This window comes from Bufo gargarizans, chromosome 2 (assembly GCF_014858855.1).
Source record: "Bufo gargarizans isolate SCDJY-AF-19 chromosome 2, ASM1485885v1, whole genome shotgun sequence".
Classification (NCBI taxonomy): Eukaryota; Metazoa; Chordata; class Amphibia; order Anura; family Bufonidae; genus Bufo; species Bufo gargarizans.
Window position 1 is genome coordinate 177,083,242 of NC_058081.1, and position 11,180 is coordinate 177,094,421.

Genomic DNA, 11,180 nt, shown 5'->3' on the forward strand with positions numbered 1-11,180 from the left:
CATAAGCCCCACAAAGTGACTTTAAACCTGAGTTGTGTCCTTAAAAAATCTCATGGCTTGGATAAGTAAAAGCATTCCAAAGTTATTACCACATAAAGTGACACATGTCCGAGATGCAAAAAATGACTGTGTCCTGAAGTGGTTAAAACATTGAAAAATGTGTTTCATCTTTAACTTTATGACATTTGGAGATCATTTCATCTTCAGCTTGCTTAACTGTTAAAAGTAAGAATAATTTTGACCAGAGATGCCCAAACTTTTACATGCCACTGTAGATATGTTTAGAAAGGTCTTCCTAGTCCCTATATAGCAGTTATGGATGGTTCCCTTTAAGGTGTTCAATCCATTCCTAAGAAACCACTTACTGACATGATGTACACGAGACCGAGTGCTTGTACCTGTGGAAGACTCTCTTGGCGTGCTTCGTAACTCTAGGTATTTTACACCATCTGCAGCAAATTCTTTAATCACATCCTTGGTAACCTACATCATAAAATACGTACAGTTACAATCAGGACATCTTCATTTTAAAAGGGCATCTGTAGGCAGATTTGTACCTATAAAACTGGCTGATCGGTTACATGTGCTCTTGACAGCTGAAGACATCCGTGTTGGTCCCATGCTCATATGTGTCCACATTGCTGAGAATAATGATGTTTTACTATATGCAAACGAGCCTCTAGGAGCAAAGGGGGCATTGCCATTACACCTAGAGGCTCTGCTCTCTCTGCAACTGCTGCACCCTCTGCACTTTGATTGACAGGGCCAGCCAGTGAAATAGTCATGATCCAATTCGCCTACATCGCTCCAGCTGAACTACCATAACCAGGTACTGCCGAATCTGACATCATCAGCCACGTGGGACGCCACTGTGAGCTTTAGTCAGACGGCAATCGCAAGTGTGATTATTGTTCTGCCATACAGGGGATATTTGTTGAATATATTGTAATGATCGAATGAAATAATCTAAAGGAACTTATCGAATTTAGTCCGGACATTTACTTGAATATTCGAATAGTTATCCGACATAAAATACCTCTCGATTTTCTCCACACTCTCGATTATTTAATATCGAACTGCTATCGATTTTAGATTTATTAATTCAGGATACATTTACTATTCCGAGTTTTACAAAGCACCCATTGTACTTTATTGTATGGTCAGCCATCTATGATGCTATTTATGATACTATTTTTATTCTGAATATTTTATTCATTTTGTTTTATTGCTCTACTGTATTTTAATAATTGATCTGTATTTTGGTGTAATAAATATTATCATTAGCAATTATTGAGTCAGCCTCTGTGTGGTCCAGGTGGAGAGTGCTCAGCCTCTCTATATATTCGAAATCGTCATCATGCCTGGCCCTGACTTCTCCTAAAGTCAAAGTGAAGAGGGCTGTTCACTGCCAAACCTTATTGACTGTAATGGGGTTCGGCCAGTTTCTGGCATATGTGTTGGGTTTCGGCCAGACAAAAACTGGTGCAAACACCAGTTTTTGTCTGGTCCAAACCCAGAGACCGAATCCCATCACAGTCAATGGGGTCTGGTAGTGAATGACACATAGGGGCACATTATTTAAGACCGGTGTTTTAGACTCCGGTTTTAATAAGGCCCTGTGCTAGCGGTGGAACTGCCAAAGGTATGTGGAGGCGCCGTTCTCTACATAACTTCGGCGGATCCACCGGCACTTCTAAATGTAAGGCAGCTTCCTAGAAACAGGCATAGAAAATGGTAATTGGGATGGACTGGCCTTCCCTGCCCACACTACGCTCAGAGTGAGTGGGAAAAAGTCGCAGATTGTGGCGCAAAGGACCTTTGAGCTGCAATCTGCACCAGAAATACGCCTAGTGTAGACATATTTCTGTTTAATAAATTACCCCCATAGTTTTACCGCAGGTGTGGGACTAGTCTTATGTGTATGACCAGCCTCTGTGCAAACTGTACCAGAGCCCTACATTTAAAGTATATGCTGGAAAAAGTTCCCTGTGTATATACGTCAAACATATCCATTGAGCTCCATTGACCAGACTGAAGCCAAAGAGGTTCCTTTTGGCCTTGGTTGTCAGGCTGTTATACACTGGCATACATTTTTTCATCACTGTACCATGCAGTATATTTTATTGCACCTTATGGGAAACGGTCAACATTGGCATATGTTGGAGCCTTCCATCAGAGGTGCAAGTTAGAAAGTCCCAATGTGCACTGAGCCTTAAAGGGAACCTGTCACCGGGATTTTGTGTATAGAGCTGAGGATATGGGTTGCTAGATGGCCGCTAGCACATCCGCAATACCCAGTCCCCATAGCTCTGTGTGCTCTTAATGTGTAAAAAAATTATTTAATACATATGCAAATTAACCTGAGATGAGTCCTGTCCCTGACTCATCTCACGTACAGGACTCCTCTCAGGTTAATTTGCATATGGATCAAATGGTTTTTTTACACAATAAAAGCACACAGAGCTAAGGGGACTGGGTATTGTGGATGTGCTAGTGGCCATCTAGCAACCCATGTCGTCATCTCTATACACAAAATCCCGGTGACAGGTTCCCTTTAAACTCCATGCATGGGCAGAACGGTGGCTCAGTGTCTTGCAGCGCTGGGGTCCTAGGTTCAAATATTGACCAAGGACAACATCTGCATGTAGTTTGTATGTTCTCTCTGTGTTTGCGTGGGTTTCCTCCGGGTACTCCGGTTTCCTCCCACACTCCAAAGACATACTGATAGGGCTCTTAGATTGTGAGCCCCACTGGGAACAGCGAGTGGTGCTAATATCTGTAAAGAGCTGTGGAATATGTCAGCACTAGATAAGTGAGTAAATTAATTAATAAACATGACCGTATTATATAATGATTTAGGATATTGCAAATTCCAGTCTCACTGCTGATCTACTGAAGTGTTATCACATAATGCGGTGACTACAGGTCAGTAGACCCGGGTGAGACTGGAATTCACATCATTACAGTGTATTGAGTTCAGTTGACAGGGGCAGTATTCAGGCCGGGAAATATCGCTGACTCATGGACCATGTTTCCCGGAAGGTATAGGCTCACCTGAAACTAGCATAAGAGCACATTCTAAAGTCTGCTAGTGTTTTGCAGTCCACAAAACACACACACCCGCCATGTGCATTCCGCATTTTTCACACCGCACATGGCCGGTCCTGTGATAGAAATGCCTATTCTTGTCTGCGGGCAAGAATAGGACATGCTCTTACTTTTGCGGGGCCGCGGAACAGAACTATGGATGTGGACAGAAGTGTGAATGGACCCCAAGTGAAAGGAAACAATACATTGAGCCCAGCTAGCCCTACAGGGCATTCGGTCTGTGCTAACAGTAAATTAGCTGGTGATGGACTCCTTTTAATGCACAGTTTCGGTTATGTCACCTCTTAATGACAGAAGAAACTTACCAGTAATATATCTTCAGCTGAATCTGTGATCTGGTGAATTATTCGGAACATCTCAAAACATCTGGATATAACAGGAGATGAAAGGCAGAAGAAAGGTCGTCACTTGCAGTAACAAGTTGTATTAAATACAATAACGCCTAAGGATGCAATAATGCAGAACGGAATAATTACCAAAGAAACGGCATCCTTGGAAAAAATGTAGCCTATCCCTAGATTCCAATATGATATGGAGAAGAGGAATATGAGCTGAGGTGTCAGGGACATATACTGTACCATCAAGTAAAGGGGCTTAGAATAGCCCTCCGCACAAGGCTAGGTTCATCTGTGTTGTTCATTTCCATTGTTCTGCTCTGTCATTTTGATGGCAATGACAGGTCTGTCACATGATGGACACCAGTGGCTCCTAATAAACCCAATTGGATTTCCATCATGGTGTCTTTCATTTTCCTAGACATCCCTGCTGATCAGCTGTGTGAAAGGGCTGCGATACCAGTGCCAGCACTGCACCCTCCCTAAATGTCTACCTCGAGCCATCTACTGGCACGTCCTCTACTTATTAGCAGCAATTCAGTCTATTGCAGCTTTAGCACCCTGACGCAATTCACTCTACACTGTGACTGTGCAGGTAGAAAGGCCGAGGTTTACAATGAAGAAGCGCCCGTGTATCATACTTACCAACATATTAGTTGGTACATTAGGGTATCTACGTCCAAATAAGGAACGCCTACTTATAGGCATGGTTGGCATTGGTTCCACCCATTTTCATCCCAGCACAGACCAAATTTGCGGGGACTGTTCTTAAAATTAAGGGACAATCCTTGCAAATTCGAGACAGTTGGCAACTATGTTGTATGCACTGTAAATCAGAAGCCGGGCAGAAGGGTACAGCAGCACGTCAAGAGGGCAATATGTGGATAGAAGATGGACTGCACATACAGCTGTCCTATTATGCCCTTTTGGGTAGCAGTCCAGCTACAGAATATAGCATCTATACACAGACATCGATGGCAGTGAATGAGATTCGCTTGTCACGTGACAATTTCTTTTAAAAGGGCTCCATTCATGCCACCTGACTTGTACAGTGCAAGTCATCCCCACAACCTATGTGCCAATGTTCATCAAACTTGAAAATAGAAACTTGTCACATCTCATGTGATAGACTCGATGCTCTTACTCTTCTAGAGTCCGCTTCTCTCCTTTCTCTATCATGGTCATTCCATTCTGGATTTGTAGGTGGGGTTTCTGGGCCATGAGCTTTTTCATGGTGGCAGAACTTATTGAACCATTCAGGTGGGCATGCAGCTCCTACAAGAGACAAGACAATGATTGAATTTTACGCATTCTAGAAACATCCTTCCGCCCATAGTGGTTACTCCAACATACAGCACTCCCATGTTCACTGACCACAAGTAGACGCACATGTTGCCTTCTGCCAAACCCAATGCATAATGGACACCAGTGGCACCTGACAGGTTCCCTTGGCTTATAATGGGGTCTATTAGGTTCTGCCGAGGTGTCCATTATTACAATGGGAAAATTAGCACAGATATGAATACAGTTTTTGTGTGCTTTTAGCCAAAATAATAGAGGGTGCAAAAATGCCAAGTTTCAATCGTTATACTTTCCCTTTTAGCATTTACTCCTAGGTCCCCGAGTCCTTTGTACATATGAAGTACTGGTGCACAGATGTGACCATGGCTCCATTCACTACGTATGGGACTAACCAGTACTGGATATCTCTGGCACTTTCACAGAACTGACTGGAGTGGTGGCTATGCTCGAGCACCACCACTCCGAGAGTCAAACCCTACTATCTATATCTCCAATAATACCATTTGGACTCTCTAAAGAGGGCCTGTTAGCAGGATCAACCCAAGCATACAGTCTGGTAGGGTTTCTCCTGCTGATTAAACAGATTATATATATATATATATATATATATATATATATATATAAAATTTATTACCCAAATCTGTTTGCCATTGCAGAGATATCTTAGCTTAAATTAATATGTTAATTATAGCCTCAGTGACACAGGGGCATGCCCTAGCCCGCTGCACCGCAGTTCCTCCACTAGCCATGCCCTCCTTCCCTTGACACAGACACTTGTCTGGCCCTGTAATGCCATGCATGCGTCAGATTCTGAAACTGGTGGAGGTGCAGTATTCTACTTTGGGTATCCCCGATGTACTGTGGACGTGCTGATTAAAGAATCTGAGGCACATGCACAGGATGACAGGACCAAGCAAGGACACAATGAACATGCCTGGGCCTGTAAGCCGAGGGAATTGGACGTGGCTCAGTAGGAAAATTGGAGGAGCTGTGGCGCAACGAGGGGCTAGGGCCTGCCCCTTGGTGCACTGAAGCCCTAATTAGCATATTACTTAAAGCTAATATATCTCTACAACCGACCTACAGATTTGAGGTGATACAGTTATCGGTTTAATTAGCAGGATCAACTCTATTAGACTGTATGTTTGGTTTAACAGGGTTGACCCTGCTGACAGTGGAGGTCAGATCTGTCAGCAGCCGAGCCAAGTAGCTGCCCCGATATGGCTGTTTAGAGCCTGCAATACAAAATGCAATGTCAAAAATAATAAATTATAGTGATATATTCTTTTAGATTATTAACCAATTGTTTAGGCAGGCAGTTATCAATATCTGAACAGTGGGGGGTCTCGATTGTGGGGATTGCCGGGTGTCGGACCCCTGAGGATAGGTCATCAATATATACTGCCTAACACAAACTGTGGAGGCTTATTTCTAGCCAACCTATGTGGCCGGCCTCCGTATCAGAGAGAACATTCATGTTATCTGCAGACCATCTGTACTGAGAGTTTAGGTCATGTATGATCTCCAAGGGCAGAGCGTGAAGACCTCACAGTACCTACGTCATCTATAGGTTTAGGACATATGCACACATCTATGTTGTTAACAGATAACACACTGCTTCATTTCCCATAGTCTGCCAGATCATCTATACGTGTGAAAGGACTCTTAGGATAACTAGCAAAAAATGGCACAAAAACTGCACCGCCACAGGGTCCGAGTTACTATAGGGAAAAATCTATGGGGGTCATTTATTATGACTCCCTACACGGTGTTTGGCATGAAAAAGTCTCACAGCCCTGTTTGGTGACCTTTGAAATGTCTGTGTGCCTAAATTTGGGGTGGCAGGGGTTTCCTGGCGTAAATGACAATTAAAGGGGTTGTCCAGGCTTTTAATATTGATGACCAATCCTCAGAATAGGTCATTTATACCAGATAAGTGGGGGTCCGACCCCTGCCGATCAGCTTTATGAAGGGAAGGTGCGTGCAGTGCGCACATGCAGTCACCCCTCTCTCTTCCTGCTTGTCATAGACACCGCAGCAGCGAGCAGGGAGACAGCACGCGCGCACCTTACCTTCATTCAGCTGATCGTGGGGTGTCCAACCGCTGCCGATCTGATCAGGGGCTGGAGTAGATTTCAATCCAGGGGCCCGGACTGGTAGAGTCATCATTTGAGCACATCCTCTGGCAGTGCAGCGGATCGTTTAGTGATCGCATTTCGAGTCCATTACAGACCCCTGATAGGAAATAACATGGTGACATGGTGTGAAACGTGTTACTGATATGCCTGATGTCTCCACCGTCTATCTGAATGGATTCTGCAGTGCAATACACATTGTTTAAATAGGCTGTCTCACTTCAGCAAATGGCATTTATTATGTAGAGATAGTTAATACAAGGCACTTACTAATGTATTGTGATTGTCCATATTGCCTCCTTTGCTGCTTGGATTAATTTTTCTATCACATTATACATTGCTCGTTTCCATGGTTTCAGACCACCCTGCAATCCATCAGTGGTGGTCGTGCTTGCACACTGTAGGAAAAAGCATCAGCCTCTCTGGTGGCCGGGACCCTGGGAGTGCACATAGGCTGGTAGATTGTAGGGTGGTCTGTAATGATGGAAACGAGCAGTGTATAATGTGATAGAAAAATTAGTCCAGCCAGCAAAGGAAGCAATATGGACAATCACAATACATTAGTAAGTGTCTTGTATTAAAGGGAATCCGTCACCAGTTTTAGCGTGTCTTTACTAAGGGCAACATAAACTAGTGACAGATCCCCTTATCAAATGCTTGGTCACTTTATTTAACTGACTCAGCAGTTTTGCCTAAACAGCCCCAGCGCAATTCCCTTTAAATTTATCTACATAATAGGTGCTATTGCTGACGTGAGACAACCCCTTTAATATGATAAGCTAACATCATTAGGACTGCAGAACAATTTTTATGAAATATATCATCACCATCACTATTACGGTAACTCCCATGTTACAGCTTAGCAGCAGGTATGAAGCCCCCCACTATCTTTAATAATATTGGGGTAATGCCCGAGAATCCCAAGAGTATAAACTCCTGATAATCATAATCAAATCCTGGACCACTGGTTGGATCAGAAGCAAATCTTCTTTTCTATGGTCAGATGGTAGCATCCAATTAGCCTTCTGGCTATTCTTAGTAGCTACAGATCAGGGCTATGCCTGGCACAGTACATCAGAACTGGAGAGTACCTGGAGGACAAAGTACTCGCAGCATTGCCGCCCTATGTGCCAGCAATGCCTGGCACAGTACATCAGCACCGGAGAGTGCCTGGAGGACAAGTACATGCAGCATTGCCCCCTATGTGCCAGCTATGCCTGGCACAGTACATCAGCACCGGAGAGTACCTGGAGGACAAGTACTCGCAGCATTGCCCCCCTATGTGCCAGCAATGCCTGGCACAGTACATCAGCACCGGAGAGTACCTGGAGGACAAGTACACGCAGCATTGCCCCCTATGTGCCAGCTATGCCTGGCACAGTACATCAGCACTGGAGAGTACCTGGAGGACAAGTACACGCAGCATTGCCCCCTATGTGCCAGCAATGCCTGGCACAGTACATCAGCACCGGAGACTACCTGGAGGACAAGTACACGCAGCATTGCCCCCTATGTGCCAGCTATGCCTGGCACAGTACATCAGCATATCCATTATCCATGCTATAGGCTGGTATACAGGCAGGCAGCGGGCTAGCTCTCACCACTTTGGGCAGCTCTGTGTAGAAGTCCCGGGCCCCCTCTGCAGACATCGCCTCCGTGCCCCGTCAGGTGGTGAGTGAGCAGGACCCCGGCTTCCTCCTTATACACCGCTTACAAGAGCGCCGCTCATTGGCCCCGGAGCCCGACCTCCTCCTTCTGGGCGGCGGAGCCTCCTCCCCTCCCCCTCAGCGTCTCGGCACGGGTGCCCGCAGACAGGGTCGTATGTGCCACCATACTGACTACTCATCACATACCCCTGAGGTGACTGTAATCCTTTAGAGCAGGGAGGGCGTTCTTCCATATAATACACATCTTGGCTGCTGCAGAACCTCTTTTTAATCACTGCAACATTGCTTAAATAAAATTACCATCATTCTGCTATATGATTTTGGGAAATACCACAGTACCCTCATCTCAATTATGCCCACCCCAAGGCACCTCCTTACAAAAGGGCCGCCACAGTGCCACCATTTTGCACCCTAAACAGTGGCAACCAAAATGCCTCCTGTAAACTGCCAGCCACAAATAATAGACTCTACCTGGTCACTATGCCCTGTCAGTAAGAGCCGCAGTGGCCCTGAAACCATATCTGGCGCCCACAAAAATATCCAGTCACTGTGCCCCGATATAGCATCACCCGCAAATGCCCCCATAGTGACACAGTTCACACAGGAGGCCTTCACGCAGGAAAATCCAGTCTGGATTCTGAATCTGACAAAAAGCAGCCTCTGTCCTGAATTCTCCGAGGGTCTCATTTAAAAGGACCTTTACAGGGGCACATGCAAACGGCATGGGTCCTTAGTACAATCGTTCGATTGGCACAGTGTCGACAGCTCATGCGCTGTTTACACAGGGGGTGTACTGCTGACTACTTCGCACTCCCCCTCAGTGCCACCGGTGCCCTGCGGTGAGATCGGAGCGAGGATGTGCGCTGCGTCCTCGTCTCCAGAGCAACGGGGGGCGGGAAGAACCCGGCTGCGCAGGCCTCCTTAGCATGGCCGGCGTCCTCTGCTCCCATGGTAACAGTGAGGAGTCTGAGCACCGCGGGCCCTCGGCTGTATGCGGGGGAACGAGTCGTGTGACGCTGGCCACAGGTTGCCTGTGATTAAGGTCCTACACTCGGTGTATCCTCCTCAGTGATATTTCCTGTTATTTGAATCTCGGCTCGTTTTTCATCTTTGCCCTCGCCTGCTCCTTGTGTCCAGTTGCATCTCCCGGTATTGGCTTTTGACTTGTCCTCGCTTGCTCCCTGTGTCTAGTCGCTTCTCCTGGTAGTGACTCCTGGTTAGTGTTCTGACTTGGCTTTCGCTTGCTCCCTTGTAGCGCTTTGACCTCCTGGATTTGACTTTGCTTGTTTGACTGCCTTGTGTTTGTCTCTCCCGCACTTACTCAGGTTAGGGACCGCCGCCCAGTTTCTCTCCGTTATCTAGGACAGGTAAGTGCAAGTAGGCAAGGACAGAGGTGTTGGTGGAGTCAGTTGTGCCCCCTTCCCCACCCCCTTCTCGTGACATAACCATTGCAGTAGCAGCTGAAAAGAAGAGCTATGAAACCGACAAACAAGCAAACTACTTGTGTTGTTGTTTGCCGGTATTGAGATCCGGCAGAGAATCTCAATACCGGAAAAAAATGTTTCCATTTAGTCCTCATGCATTCTGAATGGAAAGAGATACGATCAGGAGGTCTTCTGTTCCGGCAGCATTGCGTTTTGTGACTGGACACAAAACCGCTGCAAGCTACGGTTTTGTGTCCAGTCATAAATCCGGAAAAAAAAAAAAAAAACTGGATCCGGGACTGAAAACAATGTAAGTCAATAGTGACGGATACTTTTATTTTTTTAGGAGCCTAAAAAACCGGATCCCTCACCCGTTGTCTGTATGTATTTAGTGAGGGATCAGTTTCTTTCCATTTTCATTTCAAACACCCGCATCCTAATGGAACGGATGCGTCCTGATGTGCAAAATCAAATCCAGTTTAATTCCGGTATTGAGATCCTCTGCCAGATCTAAATACCGAAATGAGCAACTCAAGGGTGAAAATACCCTAAGGCAGATCTAATAACAGACCTTCCTGATCATCGGCTCCTGTAAAAGGGCCTTAAAGGGGTTATCCCATGACTACTGTAAAAAATAGAAATCAGACATCATATAGTACATGACAATCTCAAAGGGTCCATTCACACGTCCACAGAATGGGTCCGCATCCTTCCGCAAATTGAGGAACAGGTGCGGACCCATTTATTCTCTATGGGGCAGGAATGGATGCGGACAGCACAGTGTGCTGTTCGCATCCGCATTTCCGGAGCGCCCGGCTCTGGAAAAGAAAAAAGGACATGTCCCATTCTTGTCCGCAACAAGAATAGGCAGTTCTATGGGGGTGCCGGTCGGGTGTATTGCAGATCCGCAATTTGCCCTCTGACCACTCAAGGGGACAACTCAAGAGACAGCTGAAGGATGAAACTGAGCACGTGCGGCCATCTCCGTGAGAAATAAGGGGGGGGGGGGGGGGGGGACAAACAGCAGGTGGCACTATACAGATACATTTTATTGAATATCTCAGTGGCTATATTTCATGGGACAACCCCTTTAAAAGGGGTATTTTGGTTATGTACCCTATCCACAGTATAGCCCCGTGGAGGCAGTCATTTGACATGCGCTCAGCCTCTCCTTTTATTCCTATGAGAGTTCCAGAGATAGCAGAGCGC

General features: G+C 45.9%; 1 protein-coding gene across 2 annotated transcripts in view; it reads right to left on the reverse strand.

The window, feature by feature from the left end:
• ADAL (adenosine deaminase like) overlaps positions 1-8,604 on the reverse strand; it is a 44,509-nt gene extending 35,905 nt beyond the window's left edge. Inside the window, exons 1-4 of one of the 2 annotated variants that reach the window (XM_044283303.1) lie at positions 8,482-8,604; positions 4,588-4,718; positions 3,414-3,474; positions 399-483 (exon numbers count right to left, since the gene is read on the reverse strand). In XM_044283303.1, coding sequence (XP_044139238.1) covers positions 399-483; positions 3,414-3,474; positions 4,588-4,718; positions 8,482-8,529 — 325 coding nt within the window. In that variant the 5' untranslated portion in view covers positions 8,530-8,604. Of the gene's footprint in view, positions 1-398; positions 484-3,413; positions 3,475-4,587; positions 4,719-6,817; positions 6,990-8,481 lie in introns of those variants that run through there. The other variant, XM_044283304.1, reaches the window with a different exon arrangement.
• Positions 8,605-11,180: the final 2,576 nt, after the last annotated feature.